Source organism: Danio rerio, chromosome 9 (assembly GCF_049306965.1).
Source record: "Danio rerio strain Tuebingen ecotype United States chromosome 9, GRCz12tu, whole genome shotgun sequence".
In the NCBI taxonomy this organism is placed as follows: Eukaryota; Metazoa; Chordata; class Actinopteri; order Cypriniformes; family Danionidae; genus Danio; species Danio rerio.
In genome coordinates, this window is record NC_133184.1 from 49342501 (window position 1) to 49367500 (window position 25000).

Below are 25000 nucleotides of genomic sequence, written 5' to 3' on the forward strand. Positions count from 1 at the left end.
AAGATGTCGCTATTTTCCCCAGTGTTTCTGTTTGTGGTTTATTTGTGTTAATTCGGTTCAGCTGTGTCTTGTTAGACTAACCTATTTATTCTACCCTCTTGTCTTCACTTGTCACTTGGTTTTTAAGTTTGATGTGCTACCGCTGTTGTCATAAGTCCTCTTGTCATTACCTTTTGTATTTTTTGGCTATAGTACCCTTTGCTCCACGGAGAACTTTATGTTTGTTAACTGCTTAGCTTGTAGAGTTCCTATGTTTTTGCCTGGCTGCTTTTTCTTGATGATTTTGGATTTCCTTAATAAACGCCTTTGTTTGAACTAGACCTTGTGCCTTAGCTATTGGGTTCACCAACTCTCCCTGTGGCTGAACGTTAAAACACTGGTCTACTACACCAGAGACCCGGGTTCGAGCCTCAGGCTCATCACAGTAACAGATAAAAACAGTCTTCGAAGCTACCATGCATATTAATTAAGTTGTACCTCATACACAATAGTGTGCGCTGATTAGTTTGAACTAAGTCTTTATCATGAAATAATGCTAAAGGCTCAAAGATGTCACGTTGTACCTGCTGGTACAGGCATACAGTCTACACGCTTGAATTTACGCAAGGATCTAACCGCCGTGACGTAGTTTCAAAACTTATTTCCCAAACTGGAAGAACGAATTTGCTCGAAATAATTCAAAAACAACCAATTTTCACTTTTTTGTGAAATATATGTGTCCTAATAGTGTTTTTAAACTAGTGTTTTTAGTGTTTTTTTATATGACTGTCAACATCTCAAAAAATGTGTTTTGTGAAACTTTAAAATATAGATTTTGCATGACAGAATCCATTTAAAGAATAAATGTGTGATTGAGATTTTTTTTCATTTAAATTTTGTGACTTCCTAGTTCTACTCTCGCTCTTTTTACAATTCACATTCCACCAACCCCATCACGAACAGCGTAAAAAAAAAACAAATACACAGAATCACTTCATGACAGAACCAGATCAAGAAGCATCTCTGTCAGACACTGCCATATCGTTTCTAATTCGAGCTTATTTTAACTTCTGCCAATGTTTCAAAACAACACAACAAAAGCATCCGGAAGACCACACATGTGAACAAACAGTCTGAAAAGTGCTGGTCTGGTGTCATGTGTTAACAGATGGTGACAGTAAAAGCCTCTCGTTGTGATGACGGTGCGGCGTCTCTGTGCTGAAATAGTTAACTGTCTTGTTTGGTTGGCAAAGCTACTGGTTTGCAGCTACATAATTAAATAGAGAGATCCAGCTGCCATCACACGAGGGGTTAATTGAAGACAGCTTGATGTGTTATTTTTTTATTTTTAACTTTATTTTGTTATGTTTGTTTGTTGCAAAGTGAGTTACATGTTCAATAATTTCAGGTCAGACAATATAAAAATATCCCATAAATTTAAAAATATGCAATTTTTCAAAAATATTGTTTCAAGTTTGCTAAATATATTTTGTAACTGGGATGCTCAATAAAACATACTTTGGAAATGTCAAGCTTTACATACCAAGATCTATTTTAACATGTATTTAAGGATACAACAGACTGGTAGAGCAAATTGGAAAAGTTTGTTTACATAAATGAATAAATAAAAAAAGTAGTGCATTATAAAATCATCTTAAATAAATAACATTTTAGATTTTGTAGCTGTGAGGTTCTAAAAAAATATATTTTGGAAAAGTCAAACTTTACATAACTAAATCGATTTCAAAATCTATTTAAGGGTGCAACAGATTGTTAAACAAAATTAATAATAATAAAAACACTTTTAAAATGTAATACAATTTATTACAATGTATTACAAATGTATAAAATGTATCATTAAAAAAAATAACAATTACAAAATAACGAACGAACGATTGAACAAAAAAATGTATTCAAAAATAATTTGGAATAACATAAATATTTTGTGTATATGTTTCTTCCAATGTTATATTAATGTATTTTATTATACACGTGAAAAGTCTTATTTCTTTCTGTTTGGAAGGAACAAAATATTTTATTGATTTTTGTTTGTAAGTTCTGCCATCATGGCAAAGAATAGATGAATAAATGAATAAATAAAAAGTAGTGCATTCTTAAATAATTTTAAGTAAATAACACTTAAAAAAATGTTACTGTGAGGTTTAAAAATATATATATTTAAAAAAAAAAAAAGTCAAGCTTTACATACCAAAATCAATGTATTTCAAAATGTATTGAAGGGTACAACAAATTGTTAAATAAATATATTAAAACATGAAAACATTTTAAAAAAGAATAAAAAATGTAAATAAATAAATAAATAAATAACGAAAAAAAATTTAAAATGTAAAAAAGAACAAATTAACGCATGTACGGATAATAAGTAGAAGACATGTAATAATTTAGAATAACATAAATATATTGTGTATATGTTTCTTCCAATGTTATATTAACATATTTTCTCATATATACGAAAAGTCTTAAAGTATTTATTTTAGTTTGATAGAAACAAAATACATTATTGATTTTTGTTTGTTTGTTTGTTTGTTTTCCTGATTGGCTACAAAACAAATACCTGTTGTTAAATGACTTACACCTAATTGAAAACAAAATGCCTAGAAAAACTATAATTAACTTTAAGCCTTTAAGCTGAACATAAAATATTAAGTTCTACCATCATGGCAAAGACAAAATAAATCAGTTATTACAAATTAGTTAATTAAGCTTAAAGGTTTAAAAAATGATGAACAAAAAATCTGCTAACTGCTAAAAATCACTTGAGAAATATTGAAAAAATATATATTAAAACATCCCAAAAGGTCTGATTATCTTCTTCAAATTTTTGTTTTAAGATATATTTATTAATACTAAATTTTGAAGTAGTTAACAGTCTTGTTTAGTTGGCAAAGCTACTGGTTTCCAGCCACATAATTAACCAGCACTGGAGATGGAAGAAGGTTTAATTGAAGCCAGCTTGAAGTGTAGAGACGTTTATTACGTAACTCTTCGACTGCCAGACACACAAACACACCATAATACAGCTCAGCTTTGCACAGCTGAAGTCTGAAACGCAACTCAAACAGCAATCCTGCAACAACTGTGATGAAACGCTCAGCTGAAATATGTGCAAACCACACTTACACTCATAATAAAGAAATCAGCTCTGCCTGCAAAACTTTGGGTGGGGAAAAAGAGGAAGGAAAAATACTCAACACCAGTCTGATTTGGTGAAATTAAATGAGCTTCATTTCAAAAACTGCAATTTCTTTTCTGAATGTGTGATTAAACCCTGCTGGCTTTCCATTAATTCATACTAAGTACATAAACACCATGAGCCTTGAAAACACATTTCGATTTTTGGAGGACTTGGAAAAATTCATCATTTCACGGTTCATCGAAAATAATGTGTGTGGCATTGAATTTTAAAAATATTATGATGATTATTTAATTACAGACACTTCCAGTAAATACTTGCAAATATATAAAAATCATTAAATATATGCTTTATCTAAACTATATATTAAACGAGCATATGTGAGGAGGACATTAGCTGTAACATATATCATATATATATATATATATATATATATATATATATATATATATATATATATATATATATATATATATATATATATATATATATATATATATATATATATATATATATATATATATATATATATAATGCAATTAAAATATACAATGTGCCAATGGCAGGCAATATTTATGTAAATAATATTTAGTTTTTTATCTATCTTTCTCAGGCTCTTTAGATTTATTTATTTAGAGGTTATAGTATTTATTTATTTATTAATTTATTTATTTATACATTTGATATTGCAGAAGCATTACTAAATAAAATAAGATGAATTATATCACAAACCTACTTTATTTAAAAATTATTTAATAACATTTAAAACTGTAATTATAACTTATAAGTCATATACAGTATATCTGAAAACATGAACTATCTATCTATCTATCTATCTATCTATCTATCTATCTATCTATCTATCTATCTATCTATCTATCTATCTATCTATCTATCTATCTATCTATCTATCTATCTATCTATCTATCTATCTATCTATCTATCTATCTACATTTTATAATAATATTACTAAATAAAATAAGATGAAATTAAAATACAAACTTGTTTTATTTAAAAATAATTTAATAACATTTAAAAATGTAATTATTACATAAGAGTGAAACGTGTTTAAATATCTGAAAACATGAGCCTTGAAAACAAATTAAGAATGTTGCAAGTTAAGAGGACTTGGGAAACTTCATTATGTCATGCTTCAGTGAAAACGATGTGTGTGGCGTTGTATTTCTGAGATATAATGACGATTATTTAATTACAGACACATTTAGTAAAACCTTGCGAATACATTCCAATCTTTAAATTGGAATGCGTGTTTCATATAAATGAAAATGTATCACAGTTAAAAGAGTAAGGGTGAGGACATTATCTGTAACTGTAAAATACAAATAAATATATACTGTATATGATGAGCCAATTACAATTTAAATTATCTCATCCCTCATCTAATTTTCGCTTTTCTGATGCTGGGTCGCGGGGGCAGCAGGTGAGAACCCCAGACCTAACCCTCCAGGGTGTCAGAGCTCCTCACCCCACCCATGCCACCCTGTGAAGGAAATATTTGAGGACATATATATATCTTAATAGATATATTTGATATATATCATTCAGTTATAAATTATATTATTTTTATTTATTTTATAATAGCATTACTAAATAACATAAGATGCAATTAAAACACAAACTTATTTAAATAATTAGTTATGAATATTGATGTTAATTTAGTCATTTATTTAAAAATTATTTAATATGATAAAAATTTAAATTATACGAAGTAAAATATGTTTAAGTATCTAAAAACATAAGATTAAACATGATTCTGATTATCTAAAAAGAAATTTAGCGATACATACAAAACTGATAAATATTCATCATGCAATATTCCAACAAAGCACTAATACACTGATTCTTGCTGTTTAATTTATTTAAGTTTAATCAAATCCACTTTTCTAGTTATCTCAACTTACATCAGTCAAACTTATAAAAAATATTCAATTAAACCTGATTAACACATTGAAATAAGTTAAAGTAGCATAAAAAAAAACATTTGTTGTTATAACTTTTTGTCATATTATTTAACAATGTATATTTCACCTTTTAACGCAACAGAATTAACACAGTTACATCAATTCCAGGTTTAAAGTCATATTTTTTTTCCCAAACTTCTCAGTAAATCTCTCCAAATCAAAGATCCAGTCATAAACATCTAACAAACAAACGTTTTGACTCCGACTGACCCAACAAATGAACAAAAAAATAAGTTTCAAAATGACAAGTCATTCACACAGCTTTACCTCATCAGACCAATCTTCAACAATCCTCTACAACACTCTTCTTCTAGACTTTCTTGACCCAAAATCCACAGAAAAGTTTGACTCCTGAGTACCGCAGGGATCGAGAATCTTCCCTCTGTCACTCTCCCTCCACTGACTGACAACAAACAGGGTTTCTTCTCTTTTTTTTCTCAGCTCTCCAGCCTCTTTTACACACACCATCTCTGTCAGCGCCTCTCCAATCCCATCTCCCCGCCGTCACACTTTTCTTACCCAACCATCCCAAAAATGCTGTGGGCAGAGCCTTGGCCAAATATGGAGAGGCCACGGTAAACAAGGCCTGAGCGCCGCTTTCTGAATCTCCCTCCAGCTGAACCCCGAAACACACAAACTGATGGACAGACAGATTAATACTAAACACATAAGGACTGAGCCCAACTACTGGACTGATTCTTTGTGTTTACTACAATATATACAAGTGTGTGTGTATGTAGTCAGTATCAGAATAATAGGTTAAAATGTATACTGTAAATGTATTACAAATTGTACATTTAACTTCTGTGTAAAAAGTTGGTGGGCAGTTTTTGTTGTTGTTGTTGATACTTATGTGTATATGTGTGCGCACTTGTTTATTTGGTTTGCAAGGACACACAATTGTATATTATACTATTAAAGTGGTATATGAAGACATGCATTGTGTCTTTGTAATTTAAAATCGTATTAAATAAGGTCTTTCGATTTTCAAATTTTGCCACAGATTCCTGTGAGGGCTGAGTTTAGTGGTAGGGCCATGTAATAAGCATGCATTACGCCTATAGAGAGTCCTTGTAAACCTTTGTGTGTGTGTGTGTGTGTGTGTGTGTGTGTGTGTGTGTGTGTGTGTGTGTGTGTGTGTGTGTGTGTGTGTGTGTGTGTGTGTGTGCATTTATTTAATTTTGTTTTCTGTCTTTCTGTTTGACATTCACAAAAGTATGATGTTTAATTTACAATTTCATAAATCCTTGTACATTTATACAAGTATTAATATCCATTGTTAATATAAATGTATTAATATAAATATAAACGTATTAATATCCGCTGGTAGCTTAGCTCTATGTAACTGCTGCCGGAAGTGGAGGCCAGTGGAGGTTTAGTGAGGCCAGCAGAGGTGCTCAACCTGTGGTCTGTGTGGGATCCCAGTATATTGTTGGGGGCTCTATAATAAACTGACACTCTGTGGTCATTTAACCCCAGCATCAAGGCCACATTTGCCTACTAGTCTCGGTGTATCATGGCATCCTAACCATCCCCATATCATAACTGACTTCATGTCTCCTCTTCACCAATAAGCTGATGTGCGGTCTGGTGCACTATGGCTGCTGTCGTGTCGTCCAGGTGGATGCTACAGACTGGTGGTGGATGAGGAGATTCCCCTCAAAAATGTGCAAAGCGCTTTGAGTGATCAGAAAAACGCTACATAAATGTAAGGAATTACATTATTTCACATAAAAATGTATACTGTGAAAAAATCTCTATTGCAAAAATAAAACAATTGTTATTTGAATTTCTAGTCATAAAGAAATTTTGAGAAAAGTAATATGATTTCATTGTAAGAAAAAAAAAAAAACATTGTCATTAACAACAATAATAATAATAATGGGGCTGCACGGTCGCGCAGTGGGTAGCACTGTCACCTTTGCAAGAATCACATTTATAGCGATTTTGTTTACATTTTCACAAATCAAAAATAGACATTTATAATATTAAGCTTATATCAATTATAGGGCCGTGCTTTATATAATTAAATTATTTTATTGTTAATGTACAGTGAAACCGATAAATCCTTGGTGAGGTAAGTGACGTTCTTCCAAGGATGCAAGTACGAACTTTGCGTACTTTGTATTGAGAAACAGGCAACGTCTTTGGTAGTGATAATGCATGATGTTTAGCAGTCATTCATACATTCATCTTCTGCCGCTTTTCCAGGGCCCGGTCGCGGGGGCAGCAGTCTTAGGAGAGAACCCCAGACTTCCCTATCCCTAGACACTTCCTCCAGCTCCTCTGGGGGGATCCCGAGGCATTCCCAGGCCAGACAAGAGACATAGTCCCTCCAGCGTGTCCTGGTTCTTCCCCGAGGCCGCCTCCCAGTGGGACTTGCCTGGAACACCTCCCTAGGTAGGCGTCCAGGAGGCATCCGAAACAGATGCCCGTGCCACCTCAGCTGACTTCTCTCGATGTGGAGGAGCAGCGACTCTACTCCGAGCTCCTCCCGGGTGTCAGAGCTCCTCACCCTATCCATAAGGGTGCTCCCTGCCACCCTTCGAAGGAAACTCATTTCGGCCGCTTGTATCCGAGATCTTGTCCTTTCGGTCATGATCCAAAGCTCATGACCATAGGTGAGAGTAGGAACGTAGATTGACCGGTAAATCGAGAGCTTTTTTTAGCTGTATATAAATAAATAAATAAATAAATAAATAAATAGATAAATTCAAAACTAAACAAACATTACTATTGTGGAGACAATAGTGTATCACACGTGCACTGAGAGAAAATTAATTTAAAACTAATCTGAATGCAGTACTATAAATGTTGACTAGGTGGTGAGTCTAAACCACAAGTGTCTGGACGTCACTGCAAAACAATGATAGTGGTTCAAAAACATATGTTTTGTTGGGCCGAATCTCGTTTTATGTTTGATGTCAGACCCCTCTGCATGACATCCTCAATATGAATGTCGATTTCACACAATAAATCACATCATCAAAATTTAAATCCAAATTTTTTATGGACAGAAACTAAACCAAACAATGCGAATGACTCTAAATGTTCATGACAGCACGACTTGTATGCTTGTCTTTGAAAGTAAGTTATTTGTATGGCCTGCAGCCCGGCATTGAGGCCAGAGAAGAGCCGTGTCTGTGGTTTCTGAGGTGTACAAATACCACCAGAGCAGCTCAAATTGGCCTTGTTTTGCTCTAGCCTTGCCAGCGGCTCCTGTTAAACAGAGAGCCGCTATCTGTGGTCAAGGCACCAAACAGATAAGACATCAATTACTAAGCCATTAACATCCAACAAGAGATAAAGCATTATTATCTTAAAACACTGCCCTCTTATTTTGCGGTCGGCTCTAATTATGGCACTCGGCACAGATCGAGAGAGTTTTTAGATAGCAGTTTACTTCTCTAGTACAGTAGGAAACAAACATCGGATGACTATTTGTCTTATAAGTAAATAACTTAACCAGAAAATAATATTTTATTATCATTACTTATGTTAGCAACTAAATAGGATTGTTTTTTTTTATATTACTGCTCCTAAAAGTACCCATAGATGCCCGAGTACGAAATGATGATGAAATGATGCCACGACTTATATTCAATTGAATTTATTTTTATGATACACTCCATTTCCAGTAAGATTCCAGTAAAAGTAAAGCATACGCATCCTCCTGATTCTTCATTGCATAGCTTTGAGAGAGTCTAGATGTCTCATTTGCACTTGTGCATTGAAGCAGGACTCTACCAGACACGACATGCAGGCTCTGACGTCAGCCATTCGAAACACTGTTTCTGGAGTCAAAAACAACTTCGTTTTCAGTCTGTACCCCACGCAAAGCTATTGCAAGGAATCACTCATGAGCTCATAGAACTTAAAGGGTCAGGAAACACCAAAACACGATTTTTTTGAGATGTTGACAGTCATCTATGTGTCCCACGCTGCTATAAAAACTATTAGGACACATATTTCACAAAAAACGTGATTTTTTTTTTTGCGTTATTTCGAGCAAATTTGTTCTTCCAGTTGGAAACAAATTTGTGTGTATTCCAGCGTGGAGAGTGACGGTCTGTATTGGTGAGTACAACGTGACGCGTTTGACTGTGCAGCATTAATTCATAAGAAAGTCTTGGTTCAAACCAATCAGCGCGCTCTATTGTGTATGAGGTGCAACTTCATTAATGTGCATGATTGCTTCGAAGACTGTTTTTACCCGTTACAGTGTTCAGATGGCAGAGAGATGCCACGTTATGTTGCCAAAACAAGTGGCAGAACAAAAATAGTTTGGAGACATGCGTCGTCAGTGTTGCATTTACAAACGTGCTGCAACAAAGTTTTTCAATTTCCTGCTATGAGAGTGCAGCTGGACTCACATGTGGAATACAGTGCACATGACAGAAATATGTTAGTAAGACACATCTTTTACCTGAGAGCTTTTCGCATCTGGATTTGAATCCAGATCTGAATTTGCTGCTCGTCTTCTTTTAAAAAAAGACGCGGCTCCTGTTGGTGTTGATTGTCCTGTCTTTACAGATTTGGTGAAGTGTGTGATCAGTTTTCTTTGTTTGTTTATTCAGAGGCAAAGTTAGTTAGTATTATCAGCAGTACTCTTTCAGTTTTTAAAGACATGCCTTAGTCAAATGATTTCTAAGTTACTAAGTTTACAGTACGTTGATATCACTACAATATTATGGACTGAAGACCCACAGTAAATGCTGCTCTCCGAGTGTAAACATGTAAACACCGCAATCACACTACTATTTTCATCGTATTTTGTGAAAGGATGGTCTATACACACATGGCTTTCTGACGCTACCTACCAAATGTATTTATTTATTTATTTTTCTCCCATATGGTGTGCGGTATCAAACATTCAATTAAAACCGCACTCTTCCAGCAGTTCCTTGCATCCAATATCTTATTTGTCACAGGGGGCATGCAGAAAATGTTCCTGAATGAAAATGAAAGCACCAAATCCAGTTAAAGTCAACAAATGACTGATTTGGCAAATGATTCGATTATGGATGTCCATGAAAACGCAGTCACTGTCATTCTCCCCTGCGCCTGTGTTTGTTTTGCCTCTGTGTAAATCAGCGTGTGCCCAAGCGCAAACTTCCATTTTTATGCAAACCCTTCCCCTCTTTTCCTCCCCCGACACTTCCACCTAAACAGAGCTGGACTCACCAACTTTCCTGCCTTTTTTTTAACCTGGAGTTGTGAAAACACCTTGCTCAGGCAGGAGGGTTTCGTGGCCCTTTAAGGCAAGACAATACAGTTGAGACTATTGTTTTCATGACCAATTGAAGATTTTTTCCCCAAAACATGTCTTTTTCGCACTGCATAATGGGACACAGATTCTACGTACAGAATACATTGTATTTCACAAAGTTGTTGAATGACTGATTCAGATGTATTAATAATTTTACACATTAAATTTATAAATCACAACCAGAGGGTGCAAGGCACTCCACAGTAACGCGTTACTGTGTTATAATTACATTTTTGGGAAGGCAGTAATGTAACGAATTACATTTTACATTTGTTTGATTTGATTACAGTTACTAAAGTCAATGTAGTTGTGTTACTTTCATTACAAATATAATTTTTAGAAGAACAAATGCTTCTTTTAAATCCCATTTTCCACTGCACCATCAGTTAATAAGCATATACTTTTAAATTGCTGGGAAAGTTGAGCTGAATTGGTTGCTGTCAAAAGTGGCTGCTTCTTCAAGTGGAAATACAGACATTACTTTGATTTCATCATGCGTAAAAAAATAAAATAAAAAATATTGCTCTCTAAAGAACTTTCGACTGCTTTTAACTCGTTAGCAACTTGTTCAAACATGAATATTGTTGAATAGAAAGCATTCTAGGACAATACCCATCAAAAAGGAGTACACCAGTGCCCAAAGTCACAGCGGTCCAACAGGCTAAATTGATTGATTTATTTATTAATTTAATTATTTTTTGTGCAGAATTAGGAGTAAAGGTATCTTTTGACATTAAAGAGGGGCTGTTCATATATCATGACTTACACATGCTCAAATTACCCAGGCGCACCCAATTGAAAACAGCAAGTCATGTGACAAGAACTGAACTATCAACTTCGTACTTTGGAATATACACATTTCGGTAGACTAATTAGCTCAGACAAACACAGAACACCCAAACACTGCAGTATGGATGTCAATGGTTACAGGTATCCAGTTTTCTCCAAAATGCCTACCTTTTGTATTAAAAAAGATAAACAGGTTTGGAACAAGCGAATGATGAGAGAATTTTAAGTTTTGGGCAAACTCTTTAAGTTGAATACGTCAAGCTGCTGTGATCAACCTAATGTAATTTTTTTAGTGAATAATAAATTACTGAAAGAGCTGCAGTTCGTTTTGTATTTGTAAAGGTATATTTTCTATGTTTTAAAAGTAACTTTAAAGTAAATAGTAACTTTCCAGTTGTTTGTAATCTATTACATTTTAAAGTAACTTACCCGACACTGCCCACAATGTCAAATTTTTTTAATCCCAAAAACATTGTAATTTCGTTCTGATTTATCTGATGATTAAACTGATATTATTTTAAACTTATTAGTTTTAAAATGATGGCCTTTTCTCTCGTTTCTTCATGTTTTTTAAGCTACTTTGACACAGTCTGCATTAAATGAAAAATAAAGATGAACTGAACTGTATTGAATTGATGAACAGAAATGTCAACAAAAAAATTTTATGTATTATATTCAGTTTATGCAAATGTTTTTATTGTGTACATATGTATTAGTGTTATTTTATTATTATTTAATATTTTAATCTTTATTTTAATTTGTATGTTAATCTTGTTTTATTGCATTAAATCATTTACCTATAATTTAGTGAAATAAATAAATAAACAAAAAAAAAATAATAATAATAATTATAATAATCAATAACAACAACAACAATAATAATAAAAGAAAAAACATTATAAAATAAAAGAAGAAAAAAAAAATAAAATACATAAATAAAAAATTATAAAAATATTAATAATATGAATCAATAATAAAAACAATAATAATAATAATATATACATATATATATATATATATATATATATATATATATATATATATATATATATATATATATATATATATATATATATATATATATAAAATAAAATGAAATAAAAAAGAAACAAAAGGAAATAAAAAATAACATTTAAAAACTTAACTAATTTGAAAATAAAAAAATACAACAAAACTAAAAAAAAAAAATAATAAAATAATACAGACAGGTTCAGTCAAGTCCATTATCTACTCTAGTTTTCATAACATTTCAAACTTTAGGATTAGAAACTTTTATAGCTGCTTAATCAAGAAGGTGAGTGAGCTGACGTAAGCTGACTGTTCTTAGTCTCAGTAATCAGTATAGCATTCGTTCTCTCGTCTGACAATGTCGGACAGTCCTTCAGTCTTGGCAGACAGATGCATGAGCTCCAGCACAAAAGCATAATGTCTGCCTTCTTATCACGTCTCTAGAGCTGCTCCTCTGGCCACAGCGGCTCAATGGAGATGTTTGACTGTGATAGGAATCTAAATTCATTTGCAAATGTGCCCTTTCCATTCAGCAGCCCTACTGACTGAAGACAGACTCTGTACAGCATAAAGGAGTGGGTGGCAGGGTCACACATTTGGCTATGTTTACATGTACTTAAAAAAGTTTCTCCTTAAGTTTAATTTGCAATGACATTATAACCTACATAACCTACAACTTCATTTGTTTTGTAAATCCCAAAAGCCATTGTTGCATTAAAACCCAATTCACTAATCTGAACTGAACGCAAATCCCAACAGGGATACTTATACAAAACTGAACTGAAGCAGTTTCAATGTAACAATTTAAAATATAATGTATACAATGTATTTTTACAATGTATATGTAAAAATATAAAATATACACTCTTTTCTTCAGCTACTTTGACACAATCTACATTGTCAAAAAGCACAATAGAAATAAAGATTAATTTAATTGATGAATAGAAATAAAACAAAAATCCCACATACAAGTTTGTATGTAAACAAACATATCAATTATGTTCTGTTAAAATATATTTATTTATCATATTCTGTTTATACTAATGCTTTTATTTTTATTTTTTTACACATGTACAGTTGAAGTTAAAATTATTAGCCTCCCAATTTTTTGGGAATTGTTTTAGATTTTTGTCGAAGATGTTCTTTATGCAACCGAGGCAAATTCTAAAAATACACAGCTATATACATTTCTGGAGAGTGCCAAATACTTTCCAAGAGGCAGTTTATTTATTTATTTATTTATTTATTGAGATCTCAGATTTTTCTTGCAAGTGCCATTCGCACCTGCTTTTCTTGCGTACATCCACCAGAGGCCACTGTCGACCGACCGACCGGCCCACCCTCTTCCTTCCCTAATCCCAACCAATAGTGTTTTCAAAAGCACCAACTGACCCGTCCACCCACTTACCTAAACCCAACCAACAGTTTTCACCTGATTTTTACCACGTTTTCAGATTTTACCACATTCCTACTGTTTTATTTACTTGTTTAATTTATTTTTGGCTTCTGTTTTTGTCTTCCTCGCTTTCTGGAACTGGTTTTCGCCGGACTTCAACCCCGTCGCCATGGTCAACTCCTCTCTGCGTCTCAAGCCCACCAACGTAAATGGCGAGCCACTGGACAAACAGCAGGAAAGCTGTCTATTCAGAGATAAGCGGGCAGCTGGTGAAAAAGAGCTTCATACCACCCTGTGGCATTCGTTTTAAATAAGAAATGCAGCCATACGTACTTCTGGCTACATAATTCGTGATTTCCAGAAATGTATATAGAGCTACGTTTTCAGAATGAGCCCGTATTGTATTTATGCTAAAACCATTGCTGTTATTTTCTAATATTAATCACTGGGTTTTTTCAAAAAAAAAAAGTATAATTAAAGTGCCTTGGCTTTTTATAAAACACTGATGTACTTGCATGTTACAGTACAGCCACTTCTAAGATACATAACAATTTTAAACAATAAAGATTACATTATGAGTGCATGTGCATCTCATCCAATGCTTTAAATGATTCCTTATGATGCCAGGTGGTAGCTAGAGGGGTTTTGGGGTCTTGACCAGAGATTTGTATTAGTTTACACACCCTCTTAAAGGTAGCAGCCAAGAGCCTCCTATTTCTGCCTGCCCTATTTAAAGCAGGGTCTGGTCAAGAGGGTGGCAGACTTTATAGTTTTTATAGTCAGTCATCTCAAATGGCTTCAGCCGAGAAAAGAGTAGAATATAAATGTGCACTAAATTGACTGGAGCTCCTAAAATTTGACCCCTGAGATAAATTAAAAATAACACAATATCATCTTGGCTGCTTTAGAAGTATATTTTGGATCGCAATAATCAAAACACATTCTTGCCGAACAGTAACATAAACAGCCCGCATTGGGTGTTTTCTGAGACAAAATAAGTGATGGTTGTTACTGTAGCTGCTTTAAACTTTGTGAATGGACATGATTGGTCAGACTGTCTCCTCACAGCGTGAGTTGCACAATTCTCAGCCAACGCCTGGAAACATTTCACATAAAGGCCACTGGAAGCTGATGAGGAAAATGGAGGCTTGGGGGAAACACAGAGTGGTGTGGACTAGCTATGGTCAAATTGAATTTGTGGGATGTTTTCTATTCGATACTGAGATTGTACCAACCTCCAGACCGCCCACAATATTTCTAGTTGATACTTTACAGCTAGTAGAACTCAAAGGGAGACTGAATTTGCATGACATGAGGATTTAAAAGATGGATGGATAAATAAATGGATATAATGGAACGATAGATGGATAGATCTGTGTCAATTTAATTTGTATGAAAATTTAACATTTTCAAAAGAAGAAATGTCTCCAAAACCAAACCCATAAACAGATAGAATTTTGGATGGATGGATGGATGGATAAATGTATAGATGTATGGGTGGATGGATGGATGGATGGATGGATGGATGGATGGATAGATGGATGAATGGATAGAATGATAAAACAAAGGAACAATGGATGGATGGATGGATGGATGGATGGATGGATGGATGGATGGATGGATGGATGGATGGATGGATGGATGGATGGATGGATTAATATAACAAAGCAACAATCAATGAATGGATGGATGGATGGAACAATAGATAGAACTAAAGTACAATAAATAGAAAGACAGATAGAATGTCAGAACAATAGACAGATAAAATGTCAGAACGACAGACAGACAGACAGACAGACAGACAGACAGACAGACAGACAGACAGACAGACAGACAGACAGACAGACAGACAGACAGACAGACAGACAGACAGACAGACAGACAGACAGACAGACAGATAGATAGATAGATAGATAGATAGATAGATAGATAGATAGATAGATAGATAGATAGATAGATAGATAGATAGATAGATAGATAGATAGATAGACAGACAGACAGGCAGAGTCGCTAGGGTCTTCTGTGTGGTTGCCAGGGCACTTGGTGTTTAAATTACGTTTAAACTACCAGAATACTAAATAAATGAATTAGGTTCAGTTTTGTCGGCAGTTGTTATAACTTGTGTTTTAGTTTGTTTAGTAACTGAAGTTTGCCCTGCACACTTGTGTTTTGTTTTTTTGTTTTTGTTTTTAGAAACCTCTTTGGTTTGGTGCGTCAATCTTGTCAATGCTTTTATTCAAAAAAGGTAATGATTCGCACTCAAGTAATTGCTTCGTACTGTTTTTATATTTTTTCTTTCTCTTTCATTCTACGGGTGATTAAAAGAAAGACGTTTCGGCACAATACCTTCCTCAGTGTGTGACACAATCCTCTCACTCCACCCTTTTATCTCATAGTTAATCACAATGCGCCATTAGTTAGACGCCCACTGTCATTTCATTATCCATTATTAACCACACAATAACTTAATATTTACACTTCAAATATCATTCCACAGAGAAACAGTGTATCAACTATTAACATTTGTTAAATGTACATCAATATAATAAAAAGGTTTAGTAACAACACTGATGCTTGTTGATTCAACTTCCAAGACAAAGAAACTCAAAATTTTGTGTTGTATGGACAATTTATTGAAATTTCGTTTTGTCTAATAAAACAATCATTCAAAATAACTAAATAACAAAGAAAACGTATAGTGTAGTACAGTGTACACTTATCATTCATTTAATTAAATCCTTTTATCAGAAATCATATTTAACTTTTAATATACAGTTTTGTGAGTTTTATTTACTTATAGTTACATATTTGTTTGTGTATCATGTCTTATTGAAATAGGAAGTTGTTCGTATCACGTAATGCAGGGGTGTCAAACTCAATTCCTGGAGGGCCGAAGCCCTGCACAGTTTAGTTCCAACCCTGCTCCAACACACTTACCTTTAGGTTTCAAACAAGCCTGAAGGACTCAATTAGTTAGATCAGGTGTGTTTAATTAGGGCTGGAACTAAACTGTGCAGAGCTGCGGCCCTTTTGGAACTGAGTTTGACACCTGTGACGTAATGTTTTTATGCATTTTGATCTTGCCCTGAAATAGCCAGCCAACGAGGCAATAAACAAACAAACTAAAAACATTCAATCATTTTATTATAAATAAAGAAAAACTATAAACAATTTAATAGGACATTAAATTAACTTCCAAAAATAAATGGATAAATAAATAGATAAGTAGATTTGTCAGTCACACAATGAGGGCAAGGATGGTTCTCTCTTGTCATCAATTTATTCAAACAAGTAGTATATTAATAAGCAGGAGAAGCAGGTAAGTGATAGTCTTTGCTGTGAAGCTGATGAATAGTTGTTTACATTGTAGACGGATAGCTTCAAGCAGACATAGAGTGTCAAGTCACTTCCCTTAATGATAGCTTTGTTCATCCACAGGTTTGAGAGGATCATCCACAGGTTAAACGATCAGAGGAGAGGGGAAACATCCATGGAAGAAGGTGAGTCAGGAAGACTGTTAGGTGAACCAAAAGACATTGGCTGCATCCGAAACCGCCTACTACTCAGTAGGTACTGCATTTGAACTTAACCGTACTACTCGGCCGTTAGAAAAGTACGTTCTATAGTATGAATGTGAAAAGTATGAATGGAATTCGGACGTACTACATCCGCCATTTTGTCATGGTCACGTGACCTACCTGCGTCAGTTGCGTCGCTTCACTTCCATTCATGAATTTGCTCGCGGGGCATTATGGGATAGCGCAGCATGCATGGGATGCGCACTGCGGAATCTCGCCGGAAGTAGTAAGTCATCCGGGAACTTCTCGCATACTGATTTTCGAATTCTATGAATTCGGACATACTACTCGGCTCGCATACTGATTTTGGCGTACTATATAGTATGGAAGTATGCGGTTTCAGACGCAGCCATTGATTCCAGCCACTGACTGACTGGAATCGCTGGGTTATATAGGGAGTGCTGATGAGGGGTGCAGGTGTGCCTGATTAGTACTCAGGTGAATGTGCTTGGGCATGATGAGAGGTGTCAGGAGATGGGGAGCGATGATGGAGAGATGGTGCTGAGGGAATGTGATGGTGAGAGAGAGAGAGGGGAGTAGGTGGAGCAGCAGGAACAAGCCGGGGATGTGACAAGATTACATTAAACAGACTGGTTTAGTTTTGTTTGCAGTTGTTTTAACAAATGTTTTAACTTAAGGTAACAACATTAATGCTTGTTGATTCAACTTTCAAGACAAAACAAAAAAACAAAAAACTTAAAATGTGTTTTATGAACAATTTATTGAAACGTTGTTCTTTCTTGAAATAACTAAATGACAAAAAAAAAAACATATTGTTGGATGGTTGGAGAACATGTCACTTATTACTAGTTTCATTAAATAATTTCATCACCAGGAAGAATTAATTAAATGTCATTTATTCCTTCATTCATTCATTTACCTTTAACTTAGTCACATTATTTATTAGGGGTCACCACAGCAGAATGAACCACCAACTTATCCATCATTTGTTTTACACAGCGGATGCCTTTCCAGCTGTAGCCCAGTACTGGGAAACATCCATGCACACTCAAATTCACACTAATACACCACGGTCAATTTAAACCATAGCACCCACAGGAAACCCACAAGAACACGGGGAGAACTTGCAAACCCCACACAGAAACGGCAACTGAACAAGCCAGAACTGAAACCAGCAACCTTCTTGCTGTAAGGCGACAGTGCTAACCACTGAGCCACCGTGTCGCCCTTAATCAAATATTGAATTGAAAAATCATATTTACTTTTAGTAAACATTTGTTGTGAGATTTTGTTTATATTATTTATATATTTGATTGTGTATCATCTCTTATTCAAATACGAAGCTGTTCTTCTCATGTAATGTTTCATGTACAGTTGAAGTCAGAATTATTAGCCCCCCTGAATTATTTGCGCCCCTGTTTATTTTTTTCCCCATTTTCTGTTTAATGGAGGGAAGATTGTTTTAGCACATTTCTAATCATAATAGTTTTAAAAACCGATTTCTAAAAACTGATTTATTTTATCTTTGCCATGATGACAGTAAATAATATTTTACTAGATATTTTTCAAGACACTTCTATACAGCTTAAAGTGACATTTAAAGGCTTAACTAGGTTAATTAGGTGAACTACGCAGGTTTGGGTAATTAGGCAAGTTATTGTATAATGATGGTTTGTTCTGTAGATTATCGAAAAAAAAAAATTTGCTTAAAGGGGCTAATAATTTTGTCCCAAAAATAGTTTTTAAAAAATTAATAACTGTTTTTATTCTAGGCAAAGTAAAACAGATACGACTTTTTCCAGAAGAAAAAATATTATCAGACATACTGTAAACTTTTCCTTGCTCTGTTAAAAATCATTTGGGATATATTTAAAAAAGAAGAAAAAATCAAAAGGGGGCTAATAATTCTGACTTCAACTGTATATAGCCACAAAACAGCCATAGAGTAAGTTGTGACAATAAATAAAATCATGAAATAATTTTATTATAAATGAGGAAAAAAATAAACAACTTAACTGGACGTTAAATAAAGTATAGCCTTCCAAACCTTCCAAAAATTCCATATATTTCCTCTTTGCATTCCTCCCAGCTGACCCAACAAACAAGGATGTCTCAAAAAAGGACAACAAATCACATGTTTGAGCAGCAGAAGCACACCACAAGTTAAAATAAGGAGGCTCATAGCTCAGACCACAAGGGTGTGTGGACAATAGTAGTGTGCGTGTGTGAACTCAACTCGACCTCTGTGATTTGTTCAAAAGCAGCACTACAAACTCATCTGATTAAATTAGTCTCTACACACACACACACACACACACACACACACACACACACACACACACACACAAACACAAACACACACACACACACACACACACACACACACACAAACACACACACACACACACACATACACATACACATACACACACACACACACACACACACACACACACACACACACACACACACACACACACACACACACACACACACACACATACACACACACACACACACACACACACACACACAAACACACAGATTATCACCGCCATGTACACAAACAGCTCAGTCACAAAACTACAGAGAAGCCAGAGAGCTGATGATCTGATGTCGGACTGCTGGATTAACCACAATTAGCTGTAAGACCTAGTGAAGTACTTTAAAGGGGTCATGAACTGAGAAATAATATATTAAATGTTATTTAATGATATTAAAACTATTATGTTTATGTGTTTTAAATATATATATATATATATATATATATATATATATATATATATATATATATATATATATATATATATATATATATATATATATATATATATATATATATATTTCTGTTAAACAGAAATTGGGGGTATATATACAGGGGGACTAGTAATTCAGGAGGGCTAATAATTCTGAGCTCAACTGTAGGTATAAATTATGAAACTTGTTTTGTGATGTAAAGTCATGATTACATTATAAGTGGATTTCAGAGAACTGCTCCAAACAAACAAGGACAACAGATCATGACCCCTTTAATGTTTATAGATCCCCCAAAATAGATTTCAAACAAATGTGGTGTTTGAATAGTGTTTAGCTAACCGAATGGTACTAATAAAAATAATCTTAAATGTACTTTACTCACCTTCCATGGAGTCTTCACAGCGCTGGTTGAAGTTCTCGTAGGAATCCCAGCGGATTAGTGCATCTTGGGTATTGTAGTCCACAGAAACACTGGGCCCGTTCTCAAGGTGGTCCATTCCTATGACAGAAGTTGTTTGCTCAGATTATTCTAGGCTCAGTTAATGTGCAGCTAACAATATTTTTTTGCAAAAAACAACACTGATTATAGTTCCTACCTTGGATTTTTTCTGGGCCAAAAGAAAAGACGAATTCCACCTTTCCATATTCTGGAAATCTGTCGTCTGAAAAAAATAAATAAAGAAAGAAAAATGAAATGACCACTAAGCCATTGAAGGTACTTTAAAGTGATATGGGTACAATTAATTAATTTAATACAAAATTAACAAAATAAGTTTAAAATGAAAATGAAAATTTAAATGAAAATAAAAATAAAATAAAATTCAATAAAAAAACTATGTATAAATAAATAAATAACTAAATAACTAAATAAAACCTAAACTAAACAGAAAAAAATAATAATAATTGAATAAATAAATTAATAAATAAAAATTATTTAATAAAATTTTATTAAATTAAAAATAAAATTAACAATAAAATTTAAATGAAAATTTAAAATAAAATATATACATAAATAAATAAAAACTAAACTGAACTGAAATTAAATAAATAAAAGAATAAATAAATAATAAATTAATTAATTAAAATAAATTAAAAATTAAATTAAAATGAAAAATAAAAATAAAACGAATAATAATTAAAAAATATATAAATAAATACATAAACAAAACTAAACTGAAAAAAATAAAATAAAAAAATAAATGTATAAATCAATACATAAAAAACTAAATAAAAAGTAAACAAAATTATTATATTAAATTAAACTCAAAATAAATAATTGAATATCTTAAAAAATAATAAAATAAAATAAAATAAAATAAAATAAAATAAAATAAAATAAAATAAAATAAAATAAAATAAAATAAAGCATACCTTTAAAGGTTTCATCAAGCTCATCTTTGCCGAAGACGATACCCAGATCATGAACAGCACAGGTGTGAAACTGAACTCTGAATATGACATCACGGCATGGGCTGCGGAAACGCTTGTGATAACACTTTAGCTGTGGCACACACAAGAAATGAGAAATGATCAATGAACAAACCTTTTAATATATCAGTTATGTAAATAAATATAGATTGTCATATTATAATGTTATCTGTATATAAAATGTAATAATTAAATGTAATAATTTACTATATAGTAAATTATTACATTTAATAATAAAAACAACAAATATTATTATTATTATTATTATTATTATTATTATTATTATTTTCAATAAACCAATCAATAAAGTTTGTATTAACTTAAATAAAGCACCAGTACTTTTGGATTTCTAAGATCTACACATGTAAATATCAAACATAATATATAATATATAAATATACTGTATATTTAAACAATGACTAAAACAAAAGTAAATCAAAACAAAACATTTTCTATTTTTCTATGTGGCTGCATTTCTGGTTTTGCATTCTCAGTGTAAATTCCTGCCAATGGAGTTTGCTTCACTTCAGCTTGTAACCGCAATTTATGCTTCTTTGTTCTCAACAGTGCAAAAGGAGTGACATTATTTTCTGTGGTAATACACATGGCACAATCACCACAGATAGATCTTAACTCTATAACCGAACCCAGATCAGTCCTCCGCATGCATGGCACATCATTCAAATGCAATCTTGTGTCAAAAAACACACATATCCGGCACATAAAGTTCAATTTGGAAGTTTTGGAGAGGTTTTCAGAGGTATTTTTCAGTAGAGTAAAAGTATTTAAAACAACAGAGACGTTCCAAAATCAAGACAAAGACATACAATTAGCCAGTGAAGAAACTGCAGCCCTCTTTCTATTGCCCAAAATAACTATAATTAACCTACTTAACATGAAATGCACTTTTGAGTTAGGAGAGTGAAACCAAATAAACACCAGCGGGTTGAGAAAGACGAGGGCTGGAAGAGTATGAGGTTTCACCAAAACCTGCAGCAGAGGATCAGCTGCACACATGGGGGGTCCAGCTCAAAACATACAGCTCTGAAATTTAAAATTCAGCATCATCCTCCGTCCTCCAAAAGTTAATTTTATTTCATTCATACATTTTACTTTAGCTTAGTCCCATTATTCATCAGGGGTCGCCACAGCGGAACGAACTGCCAACTTATCCAGCATATGTTTTACACAGTGGATGCCCTTCCAGCTGCAACCCAGTACTGGGAAACATCCATACACATTCATTCACACAAATACACTATATGGCAAATTTAGCTTATTCAATTCACCAATAAAGCATTGTCTTGGGTTTGTTTGGGAAACCGGAGCACCTGGAGGAAACCCATGCAAATATGGGAAGAACATGCAAACTCCACACAGAAACGCCAACTGACCCAGACAAAACCAACGACCTTCTTGCTGTTAGGCGACAGTGCTAACCACTGAGCCAACCGTGCTGCCCTTCATTTTATTTTATCTTGTTTTTTAATTTTATTTATTTATAGGTAAATGATGTAAAACTATAAAGAACAGATTAAAATAAATTATTAAATAAAGATTAAAGATTAAATAAGATTTAAACAAAAGCAACAATGCATGTGTAAAAAATAAAAGCAGTACAGCAAAATATGATGCATGTCTCTAAACAAATGTTAACAGAACCTAATTTAATTTAGTTGGTTTATTTATTGACTTATTTATTTTATTATTAAATAATTAAATAATTTAATTTAAAAAAAGATTTAAATAAATTAAAAAACAAAAATTATAAGATTAAATAATATTTAAATATTTGTTTTTATGTTTTGTTTAATTTACTGTATAATATAAATGTAATTTTTAAAATATTTAATGTTTTTTGTATATTGTGTTTATTATTTTATTGATATTTCATAAACAAAAACAAAATGTGTGTAAAAGAACAAATAAATACTTAATGTTAATAAATTAGTAAATGACTATAAAATTAAATAAATATAAATAGGATTAAAACAAAAATAAATGAAAAGGTAAATTTAAATAATAACAAATAATACTAATGTAGTAATACATACTAATTAAATAATTTTAAAAATAATAAACTAAATTAAATAAAAAATAATAAAAAAAATTCATATAAAACTCCTTGCAAGTGTAATAATCTGGATAAAAATAAATTACTTAATTATTTGATTACAAAAATCAATAAATAACAATATCCATGATCGAAAAGTATCAGGATTACAACAAAAATAACTAAAAGAATAAAATAAAATAATTTCTAAAAATAAAATGAAAATAAATGTTAAAAAGTAAAAAAAAAAATCTAAATAAACAATGTACTAATTATTCGATTACAAAAAAAAAAAAAAAACTAAAAACATATTAAGTTTAAATAATAAATATGTACATACAGTACATTATTATTAGCCCCCATATTTCCAAAATGATGTTTAACAGAGCAAGGAAATTTTAACAGTATGTCTGATAATATTTTTTTTCTTCTGGAGAAAGTCTTATTTGTTTATTTCGGCTAGAATAAAGCAGTTTTTGATTTTTTAAAAAGCATTTTAAGGTCAAAATTATTAGCCCCTTTGAGCTACATTTTTTTCTCTATAGTTACTTTAAGCTGTTTAGAAGTGTTTTAAAAATATCATACATACATACATATTTAAAAGGTTTGTTGATCACAGACAGAAACACTTTGTCTCTGAATGGCAAATTATAAAGTCCCTGATCCTGGATCCACAAGGGAAGCTTTTCTCACATTAACCCGGTATATTGATCTATAATATATATTTGGCTGAAGTGCAATGCTATCGCTGTGGTTTGTGTCCAGATTATAGTTCTCCACAGATCAGCTCTGATTGATTTCTCAAAGGCCATCCTAAAAGCAGCCCATCAGAGAAAGTGCTTTTCAAAAAGCGCAGCATTATGGCAGACGATAAAACACTCCAATATTTTTGGCAATCTCTTCCAAAAAGCTTTCTGGGGTGAAATGCAGATAAATCTATGCAGAGAGAAGTGTCTGTCATCAGGAGCGTCTGAGCGTCTGATGTCGGCTTTATTACTGTGAAAAGAAATGTCCATTAAAAATGTTACTGCTCTGAGAAATGTCCATAAATGGAGGAAGAAGTCGTGCTGAGCTGCACTTTCTGTGTTTATAACTCAGCTGCGATCAAATCAGATCATATTTAACTTCAAATCAAAAAAAGAAATCTAATGTAAACTGCATTTGACATTGAAGTTAGGCTTTAATTTCATAACAAATGAGTTCAGTATTTTTTTCAATTATTGTTTTTGTGTGTCTAGCAACTATTTTAAGTGTTCTTATTATTGTAACAGCAATTTTAAATTAGTAATTATTTTTACTACTACTATTTCTATTATTATTATTATTATTATTATTAACTTTATTATTATTATAATTAACTTTATTATTATTATTATTATTATTAACAACAACATTATTATAAGTATTATTAACAACAACATTAATATTATTATTATTATTATTATTATTATTATTATTATTATTGAAAGCATTTAATATTTTAACAATATTACTCTTTTTCTTCTTCTTCTTCTTACTATTATTATTATTATTATTATTATTATTATTATTATTATTATTATTATTATTATTATTATTGAAAGCATTTAATATTTTAACAATATTACTCTTTTTCTTCTTCTTCTTCTTAATATTATTATTATTAT

General features: G+C 32.5%; 1 protein-coding gene and 1 long non-coding RNA gene across 51 annotated transcripts in view; one reads left to right on the forward strand and one right to left on the reverse strand.

Annotated features, from left to right (window-relative positions):
* tns1b (tensin 1b) overlaps nt 1-25000 on the reverse strand; it is a 488173-nt gene that overhangs the window by 94117 nt on the left and 369056 nt on the right. For all 50 annotated transcript variants that reach the window (XM_073913184.1, XM_021479035.3, XM_073913181.1 and 47 more), the window contains 3 exons: nt 21245-21374; nt 20470-20535; nt 20256-20372 (listed from right to left, as the gene is read on the reverse strand). In XM_073913184.1, the coding sequence (XP_073769285.1) occupies nt 20256-20372; nt 20470-20535; nt 21245-21374 (313 nt within the window). The remainder of the gene's footprint in view (nt 1-20255; nt 20373-20469; nt 20536-21244; nt 21375-25000) is intronic.
* LOC141376212 (uncharacterized) overlaps nt 6691-25000 on the forward strand; it is a 23024-nt gene continuing 4714 nt past the window's right edge. Inside the window, exons 1-3 of the long non-coding RNA XR_012385644.1 lie at nt 6691-6823; nt 7327-7515; nt 17016-17077. This is a non-coding gene — a long non-coding RNA (uncharacterized lncRNA). The remainder of the gene's footprint in view (nt 6824-7326; nt 7516-17015; nt 17078-25000) is intronic.